The 18,985-nt window shown below is 45.8% G+C and overlaps 1 protein-coding gene across 1 annotated transcript in view; it reads left to right on the top strand.

Moving 5' to 3' along the window:
* The window catches only part of ANTXR1 (ANTXR cell adhesion molecule 1), a 115,903-nt gene that overhangs the window by 47,936 nt on the left and 48,982 nt on the right, over positions 1-18,985 (top strand). The window contains exon 13 of the mRNA XM_054180828.1: positions 12,412-12,507. Coding sequence (XP_054036803.1) covers positions 12,412-12,507 — 96 coding nt within the window. The remainder of the gene's footprint in view (positions 1-12,411; positions 12,508-18,985) is intronic.

Genomic DNA, 18,985 nt, shown 5'->3' with positions numbered 1-18,985 from the left:
CATTTTCTGGAGATACTGAAAAGCATTGACTGTGGAAGTGCATGGGGTTGCTCAACTTTCAGAGCGCAGTCTTTACCTCAAAGAAGAGCAGAAAGAAAAGAGACAGAATCAGGTTAGTAGAAGAGAATATTTTTTTTGTTTTGGTGAATGCGACTCCCTCTCCCACCCTCGTGTTAGTTTCTCGGGAATAGTGCTTTTGTTGTGGTTTGTTGCCATCTTGGCTTTTCTGCTGGTTTTGGTGGCTCTAAAGTCTAATGGGAAACCTGTCTAGACAATGCCAGATGCCCTCAAGATGATAAAGTGTCAGAGCATATATCTGTCTCTCAGGGGTGGAAAATAAAGGCATGCTGGAGAGAGAGCGGGGTGTTGCCCCTGCTGCTCTGAGATGGTAAAGCAAGCCCACCCCGGTTAGCCACGTCCCCACAGGAGGTTAGGGGCTGTGGCGTATGTTCTGACAGATGCCCGTGTGGTGCAGGGCAAGAAGAGTCACGTGCGTCAGGGGGGAAGAAATTGGGAGGGCTGTATCCTGCTCACCCTCGCAAGGTGCCTCCTCCAGCAGTCTCGGAGAGGCGGGCTCAGAAGGCAGGGGCCAGTATGTCAGTAAGAACAAAAAGGGCTTTTGCTTGTTGGAGGACCGCAGTGATTTCCATTTATCTGTCAAAAGTGGGCCAGACACAGGAGTTGTTGTGGTTGGGCGAAGCATTTGTTTTATTAAATTATGGAATGCAGCTGCAACCCTGTAGCTTAGGGCAGAATGATGCTGCGTGTAAGTGTCAAGCCTGCTTGCGCCCTCCCCGTGGATGGCCAGTACTATTTTTCATTCAAAGGTTTTGCTGACTGCACACCCCAGGCTGAGGGTTACTGGCTGGCTTCTGGTAAAGCTGCCAACAGCGGCTGGGTTTATTTCAGAAGCAAGAGGGTAACATTGTGTAAATCAGGGGCTGCAGACAGAAGTTTAATCCTGCTCCCCACTAACTTACGCATTACCCAGTTAAACTAAGACAGGGCTGTCCTGAGTATAATTTAGGGTGTTTTTTGGCCCGGGCTATGTGACCACTGGCAGCTACCCCAGCAGAACAGGGGAATGGCTGGAACGAGAGTGTTCTTAAGGTTTGGAGACAGCAGGCTGTTTATACGCTTAGCAGGGAGATAAGATGCCAGCATCTCCAGTATGACAAAGCTCAACTGGCTGGAAGTATTTGATGAATTTGTCTCTTGGCTTGCTTGTCTTGGAGAGTGACTAATTTATTTCTCTGAAGTTGGTTTTTCAATATCTGTACTTCTTAAATATTGTTTTTCTTTCATTTGAAAGTTCCCCATGGGGGAAGGAACCCGCCCTTTCCATACGGAGGGCAGTGGGGCTGCGTTGTTACTGCATTACCTAAGCACAAGAAAGCAAAACCAGCCAGGGACATCCCGGTGGCCTCTGCTGCTGGCAGAAGGTGCTAAATGCCAGCCCTGAATACTGAAGCCTGGAATCACCGGGCAGACGTAGGGGCAGGGCGTTGCTTCCAAAGATACGTCCTTAAGGCTGTGGCATCACGCTACCCAGGGAGAGGTTGGGCTTTTTCCCCTGTGTTCTCCTGAAAAAGGTCATCTCTTCTCTGTAGAATCCACTGTGGATTTAAACCCCTCTTTTCAACCATTGGAAGCAGTTGTGACCGCTTAGACTGAGATTTCGGGAGGAGACGACCCCAAAAGCATTCTTTAGGAGGGTTGTGGATGAATCCTGGGCATCTGTTTCACAACCGGGTCTGCCAGTTTTGAGTGTCAGGGAGCTGTTTTGGTTATAAATATTGTTTAGTTAGAACTTGCCACTATCTGTCTCTTGCTTGACTCAAATTAGACAGAGGCCCCTTCTGGGGGATAACACCCACACACAGACACCCCCCCCCCCCCCCATCTGCTGATGTTCTTTCTTACTTGGCCTTTGTAGTGCAGTCACACTCCTGGATCTGACTCGCCCCAGGTGCTGTGTAACCACAGAAGACAAAGACAGATCCTGCCCCCAGATTCCTAGTGTCTAACTCCTTGCAGCAAAGCTCTTCACTTCAGATGTTACAATGCTCTTGCTGTCAGCCAAGCGCTCCCAGCTCTCCGGGGCCTCTGACAGACATCCTCTGCCAGGGTGGGTGGGCTCTCGGCTTTGCAGGTAAACGAGGTGCCTTTGTTCTGCGTCGCAGAGGTATCTGTGCCATATGGTAGCAGAGGCCAAAAGTGCCCAGTAACCAAACAAAGCTGCCAGTGATTACAATAAGGGCTCAGAAACAATTGTATACGTTTAGGTGTGACTTTACAGTACATGAACAGTCTATTTTCACGTGCCATGAAAGACTGAATTCTTGTTGCCACGATCAGTTTCCTCTCCCTTAGCTTTTAATACTCATTTCTTTTATAATGTGCCTGCGTTTACAAAAGAGACATTAAGGCAGAAAATAATGATTCATGTAGCCTCCAGTCCCGGTCTGGAAGTTGACAGCTTACATTGCTACAGGTGTTATTGTGCGGTTGCACACTTTCTACCTTTTATCTGACAGACCAGAATATCTTCATTGGGTGGCAGATAATTAATGATGAGAGTTTAAAAAGTAGTTTCATTCTACTGCTGACATCACTGAACCTTTGATAGTTGAAGACACCAAGAACTGTAGTTTACTCCCTGCTAAACATTAAAAACCCCCGTCTTGTAACAGCAATAATATAAGGCATAGGGCCACAAATGCAATAGGAACTGAGCATCTTCAGCTTCCACTAGTGCTAAGACTGGAAAAAAAAATACATTATTTCTTCCTCAGCTCTTAGTTTCAGCATACCACCAATTTCCTATGTGACGTTGCCCCACATCAGGCTTTTTGGTATGGACATGGCGTGTGTTGCTTTCATTTGCACGTGTTAATGCCTGGGGAGTGTAAACTGCAGTGGTTTTCCACTGCTTGGAGAAGAATTAGCAAGTAATGGCTGGTGGAGTCGGGAAGCTCTTAAAAAGGGATTTACTTCTGTTCCCACGTTAGGAGTTTGAAGAACTGAAAGAGGGAGAAAGTCTTAAATGCAGCTTTATAGGAATGTGTGTGCATGCAGATGTGCACAGAGCAGGCTGCACACCAACCATTATCAGGAAAGGGGATGTGCAATAAAGGAAATAATTTAAAAGGCGGCATTTAGAGGCAGGGAGTCAGTCCTGCTTTGCTGCCAAGTTCTTCAGTGCAAAAAGAGAGCATCTCGGAGAGAAGCCAGGATGGGAATTAACATAAGTCTTTGTTCATTTTCTAAAATGCTCCCAGAAGAGGAAAAACCACTAATGACCTCTTGCACTGGTAACTCTCAGACTCAAAACTGGAGGGGAAGTGAAAACTGCAGGGCTGCAGTGACAGTGTGAAACAGGTCTTCCTGGGCAGCCCTCAATTGGAAGAGCAAGGAGCATCTCTAGGTGATACTCCTCTACTCCCTGCATCACCTAGTGAGAAACACACGACGCTTCTCTGCGAGAAGGCAGGACAACGGAGGTACCCACACGTGGGCTGGGAGGACATTTCTGTGGCAGGATATTGGACTTGCCTTAAACTAGCACTGATTGAAACTCATTTGCCGCGTGTATCCAGTTCACAATGGATGTCTGCCCCTGTCACGCCCTGCTCCTTCAGGAGGAGAGCTAGGGGAATTATGCCTGGAAAAAGGAGTGCCTTTTAGCTGAAAAGGGATATGTTGGGTCAGGGCAGTTTGGGGAAGCAACTGCATTTGGGAGGCATATGCAATGCCTAGACCGGGCTTGCCCTTGTAAGCTCGGGTCCTATCCAGCGCCAGTATGTACCAGCCTCTCCTTACCTGAGGTGCTGGGGCTCCAGTTACCGCTCCTGGATGGGAAGCTCTCAAGATGGTTAAGCACGCTGCCGGGCAGTTAGCCCTTCCACGGTCCTGGGTAGAATTTCAGATTTTGGAAACCGGAGGAGAGCTGCTGGCTAGCACTGGGGCCAAGCACTGGGCTCTGGAAAAGGCTCTTCTTGAAACTAGTCGAGTGGAAGTGAATGGACGCAGTGGCTTATTGCACCTGACAGCAACTCCGGGCAAGAGACTGTCTTGCAGAGGCAGATCAGGGAACGGGTTATCTTACCATGGAGCGGTTATCTTGGTGGCAACCATTAATAAGTGGCTTGGGATGATCGATCAGGTGACAGGTGGGGAACAGGCCTGCCATTCTGGAAAGAAATAGTCCCTCTGGTCTTACTTTTCCAGCTGCAAGGGTGCAGGAGCCATTGAAGTCAGCTAAAAGAAAAGGAGGCGGGTACTGTCACAGCTTTACTACGTCTCGGTATCCCGGGTTTCTTCCTGTGCCTGTTTGAAAGACTGCAGTAATTTGCAGCTTTGAGTTAAACATTAGTGGATGCATTTGATCTTTAAATATGGGGAAAGAAAAAGTTACAAAATCAAGAAAGCACTGGAGGCTTGTAGTAAAAACTAATGATGCCCTTCACTGAAGGTTTTGGGGTTTTTCTTTTTATTTATTCAAAAGGAATGGAATTCAGTGCTAAAGTAGGGTTTTTTCAATTGTGACTTTGTTCTGGGCTGCACAGCTAAGGGCCTGCTAGTTATCAGTGCTTCGAAGTCTGCAGGCAATTAAAGTGCATTCACTATTGTATCAATAGACGCTTTATGAAACTGCAGAGTAAATTTAATGAGCACTTTCCTAGGCCCTTGACCTGTATATTATTTGTTGAGGTATTGCTCTGTGGGAACTCCAGGGCATACGATTTCAGGTTTGTTTCTAAAAGAAATTGCTCTTAAATGCTTTATGCTGCAAATATAATCGGCAGTGAGTGTTTTTGCTAACACAGGTCACCCTAAGAGTTAAATGTGCAGGGATTATTTCACTCTAATATTGCTACGTGGGCTGTTTTATAAAACCCTCAAGTGCGGTAGACATACTACAAACAGCATGTTCCTATGGTTTGGAAAGTAGGGATTCACAGAAGAGACCGATCAATTTGGGGTGGGGCGGAATCACAGAATGGAAGTTTTGAAAAGTTTTAATTTGGAAACATCAAAATAGTTTGTGGATATGCAGACTTTTTTTCCTGTGACAGTGCTGAAATTAACTGCCAAATATGTGCTATAATCTCTGCACGCATGTGCACCTCTAATAGTGAAATCCCGTTTAACATTTAAGTTGAAACAGAGCACTTTGAAACAGTGCATTTGAAACAAAATGTTTGATTTTATTGAAATGTTTTTCCCGGTGAAAATGTGATTTCAATTTAAACTGGGTTTCAGAAGGAAACTTATCCCAAACGTGTCTCGTTGTGTGGGTTCAGGTCATGCTGGCGTCCTCTTTCCCTTGTCAGGCTCATGGCAAGCTGCCTGCGATGGCCTGCGAGAACTCCTCCTGTTCAGCATGGGGGTGGGGGACGGGACTGTGAGCTCAGGGAAGGTGCTCCTGAGATATTTATTATTTTTAAAGTGCTGCTTAAATGCTGCAAATCTCATAGACGTGCACAGAGGGAAGACATTCCAGAGCTGTGGCATGCTGTTTTCCTTCCCTTCCTGCCTCGCAAAGAAGTAAACCCAAATCAAGCCATAAATGGTTGCTGTTATGACAAAGTCCAATTCCGCAGAATTTTGTCTGTTATCATTCCATAATATTATTCTTATTAAGCACTGCCTTCAGGCACTCATGGAAACCAAAACAACTACTTAGGTTTCACCTCAAAAGTTTTGTTTAGCTACAAGTGTTGGGGGACAAGTGATGGCTATTTCAGAACAGGAGCTCCTCGGTACTTCCTCGGTCACCCCAGCAGCACCCGGACATGCACTGTCGGGGGGGAGGGCTCAAGCCGCTGGCGTTATTTCAGTGCAGGTGTGCGCACAAATGGAACCTAAGAAGAGCGCTCAAGAGGCCTCTGCTTTCGTGCTGGCTGATTTCAGGCCCATGATCTCCAAGCCACAAAGCCAAGGCTCGTGCGCTCACCTTCAGGACAAAAACTGAGGCCTGACCAGATGCCGTCACCTCTGCCCGTAGCTGCGGAGGTCACAGCTGCCTTCTGCTGTGATGGTGAAGATGCTCACCTGCAGGTAGAGCACTGAAAGCTTGCAGCGGAGAGGCCCTGCTCCCCTTGATCTCGGCTGCTTCCTCCAGTGAGGCTGTTAAAATTGTGACACCTGGATGTTGACTCTTAACAGGAAATGGCACGACTAGCAGAGACCTGAGCAAGTGTTCAGTGGCATGAAGTCTTACCACTATTTTTAGCCTTTGGTTCAAGCATAGGACTATTGGTGGTGAAATTCAGGAGTCAGGAGGTTTGTATCAGAAACAGTAACAGAATTTGGAGCGTTTTACCAAACCAGATGGGATGTCCGAGGGAGCTAGAAACCAAAGAGGAGGGGTGAAGGCCTTTGGACCTCCACACAGTGCCTGTCATCTGAAGACCAGTGAATCCCAGTACTGATGGAGAGTATATACGACTGAAGAGGGAAAGCTCATCAGTCGGCATGGTTTTCTCTTGCTTGTGTTCCTTCATAAACTATCCCACCAGACCACATTGTATTTAATGCAGGATCCCGCGTGCAATGCCTTATGGGCGAGGCACTACTTGCGACGAGACAAACTTGACTTCTACCATTAGTTGTGCCATATCTGCCTTTCAGAAGCTTTGCTAACACTTCTGTTTAGCTGGAAACTCTTAAGTATTTCTTCAGAAGGAAAAGTTCAGCTTGTTTTCGTAAGCATAAACATTGCAATAGGGGATTAGAGAATTGTTTTCTCTGACCAAAGATCTTTCCTTCTAACAGAGGGAGTAATGATTGTTCCTCCTTTCCATGTGTTTGCCTGCTCTGTTTGGAGTGTGAACTCTTCAGGACGAGGGTTGTCTCTTGCTCCGGATTTAGACAGCATATGATGAAGTGAGGCGCCACTGGTGTTTATACTGGGCGGTAAAGCAAATAACGCAGGGTGCTGGAAAAGTCTTTTGTAAGCGGGCTCTCGTCTCCTTTCGGCTCTAGAAGGAGAGGAGGGAAACAGATCATTGCCAGAGGGACATCTCATTTCTCAGCACAGTGAAATTGGAAAAAAGGAGCTGAGAACACCTATATTGGGTGACCTAGAACATGTATTTCTTGCTTCATCCCCTGCTGAGCTTGGCTCCTACTCAAGCAGCGTCACGTAGACACCGATCAAAGAGGCATTGCAAAGCAGCGCGTTCAGTGAGTTTTCATTTCCTTTCAGAAATTAGGCCAGATTGTTTCTGTTATATTAAAAAAAAAAAATCCTGTATGTGATAAAATAACTGATCGACATCAGTTTCTGTGGCTGTGATGGGAGAGTCCCCAAGAGTCGGGCAGGAATGGAGAGCGTTTCCTTCACAATAAAAGCTGCCGGAGTGTTTGGTGTGAAAGGGCAGGGCCATCCATTGTCTTCCCCTCCCCTACTGACTAAAGGACATTAAAGCTGTTTCCCCTTTCTCTCCCAGGAGAAAACCTCTGTCAGATTTTGGACGCTTGTTCAAAACTTTAGTCAAGATTTTCATAAAACTTTTTAAAAGCACTTCATTCTTTTCCTACTAACACCTCTGAAGGCTTTCAGCATGTTATTGCTCTTTCTGCTTGGAAAACGTAAAAAAGATTTTTTCCTAATGTACAGGACACTGGGCTGGGATACAGGAGCCGTTCGTATCTTCCCTGTCTCTGGAATGACATTAGCCATATTTCTTCTCTTTGTAAAGCACCTAAGGTTTAGCAGTGCTGAGTGTTTAAATTGTTACTGTAGAGTCGCTCTGAAGTGAGCCTTGGTGTTACGGCTGTCTTCGCGCTGCTCTTCCCAATTCTTGGTAGCGGTGCAGACGTTTCTGCACTCCTGAAGCAGTAACGACAGCAGCTTTCCAGCCTGCCCTGGAGGTGACATCACGGTGCTGCATGACAGCCTTAGGTCCTCTACCACGGTTAATGCCTGGAAAGGCTCCCGCAGGCTCTTCTGCGTAGCACAGGGACTGGTGGACTGCCTCGAGTCCTGAGAGCAGGAGCTGGTAGAGCACGTGGCTTTTGTTTGCTGGAGCAGCGAGTGCAGAACCAGATCAAACAGACTATTGAGGCTTCCTACTTCCCAGTGAGGTCTGTAGGAGTTAGGACGAATCCTTCTACTGAACCCAGGCCCACTAAAGCCAAGCGCTTGATGCATATATTTAACGGAAGTCCATCCCTCTTAGGCATAGCGTGAAGTCAGCCCATTTAAACACATGCCTGAAGTTAAATCCATTTACTGCTGTGGTAACAAGCGTGCGTGCTGCCCACCTCTCTCTCCCTATAAATCAACAGTGCGTTAAATCAGCCGCAGTACGTGAGCACATTTATTAGATGCACCTAGTACTTCATTCATCACTCCTGAACGCCAGTAGTCAAAGCTTTTGAGGGTCCGCACTTTGGGGTTGTTATTCTAGGTTACCTTTCTGGAATAGCTAACGTATGCTGCAAATGCCAGTGCAGTAAAGTGAGAAACTAGGAAATAAAATCTTAAACAAAAATAAGAAGATTGGAAAGACCAAACCAAACACACCAAAAAACCTGGTGCATAGTAGCATTTTTTGGAAAACAATCAGAAATAAGCCATAGTTCCATTGAAATACCAGTGAACTGATTTATGTTTGCTTCTGTGTTAGAAGCATCAAGGATGCCTAAGATAAAATAGGGGACTTAAAATCCCAGACTCTGTCTTAGCTTTGTCTCTCTGTATGATTGTCTACATGCTTCCTCAGGCAGAATTTTAGGAGCTTGGTCCTAGGCAGCGATCTCAGTAGACAGTAGCAAAGTAACTCTGGAGGATGAGTCATTTCCTCTGTGGCATGACCATCGCTGGAGTGGTCATCCCTGTTCGCTGACTGTTAAAGGAATGTGCGTGCACCTAGTTTATACGAACCTTTTTGTTAGATAGGCGCTTCCCAGGGGTTGCGTGCATGCCTTAGAGCAGTGTGTTCCTTCGTAGGCCAGCACGTTATCTGAATGTTTGGGTAGATTTAAGGAAATGAGTAGATTTAAGGAAGTAGCCCATGCTGTTTGCTGGGCCAGACTTTGCCATCCCTCCCCTCTTCTCTCCAGCAGGACCTACAGTCCGAGAGGTGGGTCAGGTTTGTCTTGTGACAATAGGATTCCCCAGTCACAGTCTGACTTCTCGCAGCCTGGAACAGTTCCATAATAACTTGTGAATGAAAGCATATACATACACCACCACCCCCCGCCATGTATGAGGAATGCCTCTAACGTGTCCTGCTTCGGATTTCTTGATATCTCGGTATTTTACAGTATCTTCCCGAGGTGGTTTTCCATTGTACTCCAGCTGCCAGCATTACTTGTAGCACTTTCTTGGCCTTGTCGTAGTCTGGCAGGGAAAAGGAGGCGTCAAGGCACAGCTGCCTTGCTTTCTCTACCAGGATATTTGTCTCAAAGACCACACGGTAGAATTTTAACATGTCAAATGTGTTGCATGTTGAAAGGTCATTTAAAGAGCCTGCTCTTTTTCATATTACCATTTCTTGATACAATAGCAAGGTGTTTCAAAACAGTGGCTCCAGGCACCGTTCAGGTCTTCAACAGTTGTCCAGAAGCAAGTTGCCAATGTTTTGCACTTAGTGTCCCGACGGGCACCTGAGCTGTCTGCCTTTTCTCAGCTGTTCAGGTGTAACGGAGTTTTAGGCTGTTGATCCCACTATGGGTACAAGCAGCACAGGTTTTTCTTGGTCTAAGTAGTGGCGATGAATCCCCATGGGAAAGTCGTACTCATTTCATATAACTGTGTGGTTTTTAGGGGCTAGTCACGCTTTGTCTCCATAGAAAATTCACTAGATTAGTGTTAAAATTCTCTTTTTTTTTTTTTTTCCCTTTAAAATAAAAGTTGTTTTCCTGGTTTGAATTGATAGCCATTATTCAATAAGTGTTAAACACAGCTCATTGGATTATTCCATGGTTCAGTGTTTCCATGAGCATACGTATTGTTCTTCCAAATTTTGTTTAAAAAAAAAAAAAAAGAAAGAAAGGAATGAAAACAGACATTTCAAATGCTTCAGCCCTTTTTAACCAGCTCTAAGACTAGGAGAAAGATTTCAAAATGTCAGTGGAACTTTTGCAAACTATTTTAGCAGGCGTATTTTCCTTGTTTATTTTTCAGCTTGGATAAGTGCCGGTTCCTATCTAATCGTAGTTCTAGCTGTATAAAATCCATGGATGTTACACAGAATGATAGCGAAATTGTAGCAGAGACTGACGGAGTAAAGATAAACCAAACCAACAGCAGAATTCAGGCCACTGTGGGTGATTGCAGTGGGATTTATTGTGCATGTATGCTTTGTCCTGCTCTGACTCGCTGGGGCTTCCTCAAAGCCTCGTTCACCGCGGTGACAGCACAGTCAGAGCAGACGAAGACAGGACTTGCAGTTCCTCATTAAGTGTCTCAGTTTGACTCTTCGTAGCTATGGCTGAGCCCAGAAAATTCAGTTCATATTTGTCTGGAATATTTTGATGTTTGTTCAAATATATGAAAAGGAATTAATCCAACCAGATATTTTTTTTTTTTTCTTAAGGGTAGTGGTGGTGTTCTGGTTTTGATATCAGAAGAGGGCTTATTCCTGCAGACTTGCCAGGCAATGCTGGCTTTAGCGAGAGGCGTTACCTGAGTGACAAATATAAGATTTGGCAAATCAAAACCTTTTAAGTCATTTGGACTGTTTTGCTGCTGTGATACACAGAATGCTAGCTGGCCACATCGGCTGCCTTGCAGAGAAACAGATGTGGCAGGGTAATGTAGATTGGCCTTTGCAAATTGTCCTGGGGGGGAAGTAAAAATAAATTCTGTTTAAAAATTAAAAAAAAAATAATCCTCAGAACAAAATAGTTAAAAGGCCACTTTAATTTGTTTTGTATTTTTGCAAATTGATTTTAGTGTATTCTTAATGACAAAATACTTATTTCAATATAGGGGCAAAAGGGCCAGACAGCAATTAGACATAAAAGGCCTTATTTCCTCTACAATTTCATGGCAGCAAAGAGCCAGGATTACATTTTCTAAAGCACTGAATATCAGCAGGTTCCATTTTGCAGATGATGGATGTGACTTTATGCTGTCTGTCTAGAGGAACAGCACCAAATGTACAGCTTCATCGTCTCAAATGAGCTTTTATTTTGTGTTGGGGTCCATTCCAAGTTCCATTTCCAGAGATGTCTTGGGTGAATTCTTCTCCAGTGTGGACTACCTCTCTTTTGTTGCCAAGTGTCAAAGATCAGGTCGTCTTGATCAAAGTTCTCCAGAAATTCCTTCTACACCAGAAGAGAGTTTGGAAAATGCTCTCAACCCTTTTTCCGTTACTCTTCCCATTATGGTATGATGGGAGATCATCTGGCCATTGAATTACAGTGACTTAAGCATGCATCCAGTCTTCCCATCCTACAGGTCAGTCTGCTCTTGAATGTGTCCTTAATCTGGCATTGCGATCTTGACACTTGGGTGGGGATTTTTAAATGTCTGGCGACGACATCTAGAACATCTCAACCAGGCTTAAGTCAGGACTGTCTGCCTGCTTATCTCGGAACAGGAGGATGCTGGGGAGGATGGTACAGGGAAGCTGGCACGCCTCCGGAAGCCAAGAACGTCTGCTTTGGGTTAAATCTCAGCAACAAGAAATACTGCACATTCGGTTTTGATTGCTATATTGAGCTGGCTTGTGCAGCAGTTTGCGTTGTTAATCGATAACAGAGAATTTTCTGGCCTTTTTAAATGGGGGAACGATCACAGTAAGAGAGGAAAAGATCTTCTAAAGTTAATGGCTTTTGATGTGGAAACCCCGGTATGTTGTTGCGATGGTGCGTACGTTCAAGTCTCCTTGAAAAGCTCGTGGCAGGACTATCCTGACTCAGCACTGCTAAGAGCAGGATAACCTGAGTCGTGGGCCCATAGAGACCTTGCTCCAAGTTTTCTGCTTGGAATAAGCTTTAATTCTAACATTGCTTTCCAGTTTATTCTGCAAGAGGGGAAAAGAGTTGCGAAGAAAGGGAAATGCTTAAACTGCAATGAAACACTGTGTTGTGAGCTCTTTTTTAAATGTAAATACTCTGAGGAATATCACATTGGTTTTGATCTGAAGTGAAACAAGTGTTTTATTTAATTCCGAGGTTCAGAAAATTGTGACAAAACCTGTAAGTCTCTGGGAAGGGAACTAGAGGTCATTGCAACTCCTTTGCGAGGAGGTGGGGGGTGGGTGCCACATTCAGATGTATGAGGAGCGAGGAAAACTGCATTTTGTCTGCAAGATAAACGGAGTATGGCAATGGCCTTTGGGACGTGTACTTGCCTGGAAGCAGGATGCACAGGCGAGGGACCGTGGAGGGGGAAAGTTGTGTTCACAGGCTCACACTGCTCACAGGCGCTCTGTGTTTCTCTTCCAGTCAGATGGGACCATCCTGGCTATTGCTTTGTTGATCCTCTTCCTCTTGCTGGCGTTGGTTCTTCTCTGGTGGTTCTGGCCTCTTTGCTGCACAGTGGTAAGTGACAGAAATCATTAGCACAAAACAGCAATTCAGTGTTGCCTGAATGTAAGAAATGAGTGGGAAGGAGGCAAAGTTTTCCAGTAAGAAAGAGCACGGGACCGGTCATTGAACAAGACGGCGTTTCTCCCATTGCTGGCACCGTTTCGTGCTTCTATTTCATCTGCCTGACCTTTGGATTATACCCATGAAATAGCAACGTTGCTAACATACAGACCTCGTCAGGAGCCTTTTAGGCTTATTCCTTGGTCACAAAATGGAAATGGTTTGCAGAAGCGTATTAGTTGCCGTGCCTCTTGGGGAAGGAGTGGCTTTTCTGGAGTTTCTAATTCCTGTGTCAGTGTCCCAGTGCTGGAAGGCTCCTGTAGAAGGAGCTCCATGCTGAACCCAGGCTGGAATCCTTGTTCTGCCTCAGGTGCAAGGAAAAAACATTTCTAAGTCTGCAAATTTTTGCAAGATTAACTTTTTTTCCTGGCCCACCATGTCTGAAAAGCACATTGAAATATCCAAATGACAGTTTCAGTAGAAGGATGACTGTGCTTCACTGAGCAATATCTTTCCTCTGTGATTTTCACAAAATATTCTGCGGCGTTAAAAAGCACAGTCACAGAGTTAGTAATTAAAAAAGACAGACAGAAATCAGGAGAAAACACGACACAAGGAAGAGGTCCAGGGAGGCAAGAAAGGAAATCACAGGACTTGAGACAAGCTTTTCTCTCACACGTGACCCTGCTGCTTGTCTGCAAGGAGCTGCCGTACCCCTGTCCATCTCCGATCTTCCCCTAGGACTGTCCTTTCCAATGAACTTCAGGGCAAAGGCTGAATTATTGTTGAACGTACAATACAGTGAAGCGCTGCTCTTGCTTTGGGTCTTGTTTGTGCTTCAAATATAGAACAAGAATTAGGGATGTACAAATGTCAGCAAAATTGGAGTCTGGTTTTCGTGACTGGCTGCGTGTAATGTTTCAGATGCTGCTTTCAAGACTGCCCAAGCTGGCCCTAGTTTCTGGGTCACTGTCATCATTCCTGATTTAAATCACTTGCCCAGTGCTGTAAATTTGCACCATTTTGTACAAACCTACGACCCGGTGCTGAGAGCTTTGGAGCCACAAACTGCAGGAGCAGTCACATTTCAGGATGAGTCTTTGTGGTGAGATGTATTTCTCTATCCAGAACAAGGATGGAAGTCTCGCAGGAAAGATCTTAGTTGTCTATTTCTGTTTCTGGCTGGAAATGCTAGGGGTAAAATGCTTCTTTACACAGTAGTTTGGCACCTCTGTCCTGAGATGAAAACCAGAAGGGAAAAAATATTTATTTGGACTTTTCAGAACAATAAAAAAATCAGTTCTAAAAACAGACGAAGGATTAGCAGTGTGGTAGGTTGCTCAGAGTTATTCGTGTAAAGTAGATGGCACGTTCCCAGTGAAGCTGGGCCAACTCCTTTGCTGGTGCATCTGCATGGAAGTCAATGGAGATGTGCCCCGTACAGTTGTTTACGCTGGGATTTGGTGGAGAATTGAGGCGATAGAGAGGAATGGCTCTGAGTGACGTTGCCATTTCAAGGTTCTGTCACAGGAGAACAATGAAGCTGATAGGAAAACGGCCTAAAGAAAAGCAGTACGTCACGGAGTAAAGGGAATATGGAGCTATGCATTGTGAGGGTGGTATGGGTCTGCTGCAGTGGAATGACATGAGGATAGTGGTCGTACAACAGCGTTCTTGAAGTGTGAGAAATACAGTCCAGATAAGCAAGGCGAGTACAGCAGAGATAGGGAGTCTCTTGTCCACATGAAACTTCATAAGTATAATATTTTCCAGATTTAAATTCTGTACTTAAAAAATTTGTTGCAGATAAAAGCTTTTCCTCACCCTCTCTCTCCTTTACCTCCCACATTCCCTCCTAGCAAGGTCTCCAAGCGGGGCCTATCTCACTGATATTTTCCAAATGTAAGTCAAACACGTCCCTCTACTTGCTGGAAAGATTTTAATTCGAGAACCTGTATGAAATCTCTTCTGTCTCTCTGGGATGGCAGTCTGGTATGCTTGACAGTAGATCAGCAGCTATGATACCTCACTGGGTATTGCTTACCCAAAGGTTCTGTAAAATTAAAGATAAATCCAGAGAGGCGTACCCAGCCTGTTTCGCTTCGGGCAGGGAGAAAGAGAGCAGAGCAGTGCTTATTTGCTAGTTTGGTAATGGCACGCTAAGGAATGCAGTGTTGCCAGAAGCACAGAGTGAATTAAGGGCAGAGGAACTGGCTTGCACAACAGACAAGAGAGGCAGGCAAGCAATAACCTCTAACAATCAAACCGCAGACCCAGAGACACTGCTGTGGATTCGAGCCCAGGGACATTTCGGAGATAATGCTGTATGTGTCCAGGCAAAAAGAAAAAAGCACAACAAACTCTTTTCTTACCAAGTATAAATTTGTTTCTGAGTGACAAGCACATTTCTAAACCCTGAAATTCCTCTTGGCGTGCTTTTTAATTAAATAGGAATCATTATTATCCAGCAGTTCTTCAGGAAAGACACCAAGCCAGCTTCATCCCTGGAGTAAATGGACTGAAGTCAATAGACTTACTCCGGAGATTTATCTGGAACCCAGTGTCTCCTTGGCACGCACCCATAAAGAAATGCTGTTGCCAAGTGTATCCAAGTTTATTGGTCTCAGAAGTATTCTGGGATGAAGTCTGGAATTTACCATTCAGTTTACAGTAGATGCAATTGTTGCTCAGTGGATCAGAACAATAATTAGGTTTTTGCTGTGCCTGATACCAGCACAGGCAAATTTTCCCTTGATGTCTGTGGGGGAATATTACAAAAGCATGGGGGCCAGGTGCTAACCTTTCAAAAGGTTTCAAGGATGTTTATCCAGCAACAGCAGAAAACAAAGGCAGATAATTCTGCTAAGCGAATATCCCCAGCACTGTACACGGTGGAAGGATGATGGCACATACAAAGACACGTGTAGCAGGACGACCCTGCTTTTCCCGGGCAGAACGTATCTGCAAAACATCAGCAGGTGCCAGATCCTGGTCTCGTTGATGCTAGTGGGTTTTGTTGTTGTCTTCCCAGTCCTTCTCTTTCCTGAACACTGCATAACCTGAGGGAGTCCAAGTGATCATAGTAGTAACCGTGTTTGCAAGAGGCTATTTAGGTGCCCAAGGGTGAAATTGTTCTGGGCAGGAGGCCAACGTAAGGCTTGGGTTTAATATTGATGTAAACCAAATAGATTTTAGTATAGATGTAAGCCAAATAGATAATAAGCCTCCAAGATAGTCTTGGAAATGGGGCTGGTCAAAGTGTTTTGGACGTATAGTGAAGGCGTGATTAATACGATAGCTGGAAGGCTTGTCTGTGCTGGGGCAGTTTCCCTGTGCCAATATGCAGCCCCACACCGAGCGAGTGTCTCCCACAGACACTTAAAACTGGCGGGCTGGGGCAGTTGTGTTTGGGCTTTGCACCTGAACAGGATCCACACGGAAGGTTAGCCCTGGCGTGGCCGAAGGAGTGGCTACGGTCAGCCTGCCCCGAGCCTCGGGCTGAGCCTTGGCTAGGGCAGTCCAGGGGATAAAACGCAGAGGATATGAGTGGAAATATCTCCCTGGTGCAGCCGAAACTCAAAGCATTTCCCACATGCTGGTCCATCACATTTTTACATTACAATTTTATGAGGTAAACATGAGTCTTTGCCTCCCTTATGTGTCCATACAGCGTGGCCCGAGGGAGGAGGGCACGAGAAGCTGGTCTGTGTTAATTGCCTGCTTAGAATATATGCGCCATCTTACCCATCTTTATACTGCAGCTTTTAAAATACAGGGGTGTGGCTGGAATATAAATGAGGTGTTGGTATTTAAGCATCTAACACCAGTTTTAACTTTAAAGCTGCTTTCTGGAAGGAAGCATGGAAGAACCCAGCAATTTGTTTGGCTTTCAGGCTGTACTGCAGCTGACCAGAAGTTTTGGAAACAAAAAAGCTGGATGGAGAAAATACGGAAAATATATATTAAAACCACATGAAAATCATGGCTAAACTGGAGGAAGAGGAGGGGAGGAAATGGATAGACTCTACAGCAACCCTGAAGAGTCATATAATTAGATGGTGCATGATGCTTGATGGAGATGACTTACAAGGGTCCACATATTCTGATTCCCACCTGCTCCCACGTGCGCGAGGCACAGTTTTTCTGCAGTTATGATGATTCTGTGAGAAGGGAGCGCAGGGTCGTGATTCATCGGAAACATTATTGAGACAAACCAAGAGAAAGAGACACAAACGTGCAGGCAGAAATTGCTTGTGGACCCTGCAGTCCCTACCTTCGATTTGGATCTGAGCTATTGAGGCAAGCGCTGCCGTAGTACAGTGTGGTAGAGTTTCACTGAATTTATTGGAGCTGGAGGTGGTGTGTAAAAATCCAGGCTCTGAATCCATGCATGCTGCCACAAACGGGTGTCTTCATTTCTAGCAGTCGATCCCAAACAGTTGGAGGTAGCGCTGTTACTGTAGGTTTAAAGTGGTGTAAATAACAGAACCTGACTTTGCAATTGCTGTGCACAAAGGGCAGCAGGAGGATAAAGAGAGTCTTATTAATCATCCAGCGTACCCACAGCAGTTCTATGTTCCTCTCAGCCTCCCGTCAGTCAGACCAGGATGGTTTAGATGTAGATATAATGCTCTATAGCTGTCAGTCTTTAAGCAGGCTGGCATGGATCCTGAAAACAGCGTAGGAGAGGCATTTTGCCTGGGGTTGATAGAACAGCGCGTGTGCCAGGCACTGAACTAGGGTGCTTTGACGTGCTGCTGTGATGTGTCCTTGCCAAAAAGTTAAAGCCAAATTCTCCAAAGTGTCCTTCAGTTCTGGGGTGTCCAAACTGAAAGATCTGCATGGAGCTGCCTTTTTGGAAAGCACTAAGCATTGCCTCTGAAAGTTAGGAAGGTAGTGTTTGCCTTTAGATGATATGCCTAGACTTCAGATTTCCAAACCATTTTACTTGCTAATGCATTTCCTTAAGGCCAGATCCAAAGGCCAGTCATATTAATCCTGACCAGCTCCACCACCCTTTGCTCCAGGCCACAGGAGCTACTAACACAGAGGAGGCACTGTTGTTCTTTGCCCCAGTTCTGTGTGGGAAGTAATTAACTCAATAAAAAGGACTTCTTCCTTTGGTTTTTCCCTGGCTGCCTCTCACCTCCTCCGAAGAAAGCTGGCTCAGCCCTGCTAAAGAGAAATAGGTCTTTGGGACATACTTTTGGTCTTACTTAACCAGGTAATTCACTAGCAATCAGTGAGTAAGAGCAAGAGTAAGAGCATGTAGCTGAAGGTAGCTATGGTGTTTTCCTTTAGGCCAGAAAATGAATTTAATTTATATAGTCTTCCAAAGAAAGTGTGACAGACGCCTGGAGGAAACCCCAGTGACTCTGACCACTGAAATACCCCCCACACCAGGACAGGTTGGGGGTGACCTGCTGGAGAGCAGCTCTGTGGAGAGAGACCTGGGAGTCCTGGGGGACAACAGGATGACCGTGAGCCAGCGATGGGCCCTGGTGGCCAAGAAGGCCAATGGCATCCTGGGGGGCATCCAGAAGAGCGTGGCCAGCAGGTGGAGGGAGGTCATCCTCCCCCTCTGCTCTGCCCTGCCCTGGGGAGGCCCCATCTGGAGCACTGGGTCCAGTTCTGGGCTCCCCGGTTCCAGAAGGACAGGGAACTGCTGGAGAGGGGACAGCAAAGGGCCACCAAGAGGATGAGGGTACTGGAACATCTCTCTGATGAAAAAAGGCTGAGGGATTTGGGGCTCTTCAGTCTGGAAAAAAGACGACAGAGGGGGGATCTTATCAACGCTGATAAATACTTCAAGGGGGCTGTCAGGAGGACGGGGCCAGGCTCTTTTCAATGGTGCCTGGGGACAGGACAAGGGGTAACGGGCACAAACTTGACCGTGGGAAGTTCCACCTAAATGTGAGGAGGAACTTCTTTGCTGTGAGGGTGGCAGAGCCCTGGCACAGGCTGCCCAGAGAGGTGGGGGAGTCTTCGTCTCTGGAGACATCCCAAACCCACCTGGAGGCGTTCCTGTGCCACCTGCTCTGGGTGACCCTGCTCTGGCCGGGGGATTGGAGGAGAAGATCTCCAGAAGTCCCTTCCAACCCTATGATTCTACGATTCTATGAAATAGCGTAGGAGAAGGAATGACCTTTGCAGGTGCTACATTTTTTTTCGTGCATTCCCTGGAGAGCTGCATGTCAGCCCCGTTCAGTTGCAAACTGAACAAGAGTTAGCCAAATGCGGGGCTTTTTTTTTCCCTCCATGATGCCATGTCTTTTCATAGGTAGATGATTTTGACTTGTGCTATTGAATGTGGTTTGTGCACGGCAGCTTGAAGTCTTAGGTGTGAAACAGCCTTGTCTCCTAGTTTTAATGAGTTAAAATTGAGATTCCTGGATCTGCTTCCAGACTGACAAGAGAGGTTAACTTAAAA

The sequence above is a fragment of the Rissa tridactyla genome, chromosome 20 (genome assembly GCF_028500815.1).
Source record: "Rissa tridactyla isolate bRisTri1 chromosome 20, bRisTri1.patW.cur.20221130, whole genome shotgun sequence".
NCBI classification, from domain to species: Eukaryota; Metazoa; Chordata; class Aves; order Charadriiformes; family Laridae; genus Rissa; species Rissa tridactyla.
Note: the sequence above shows the minus strand (reverse complement) of the source record. Positions and strands in the feature narration are given on the sequence as shown.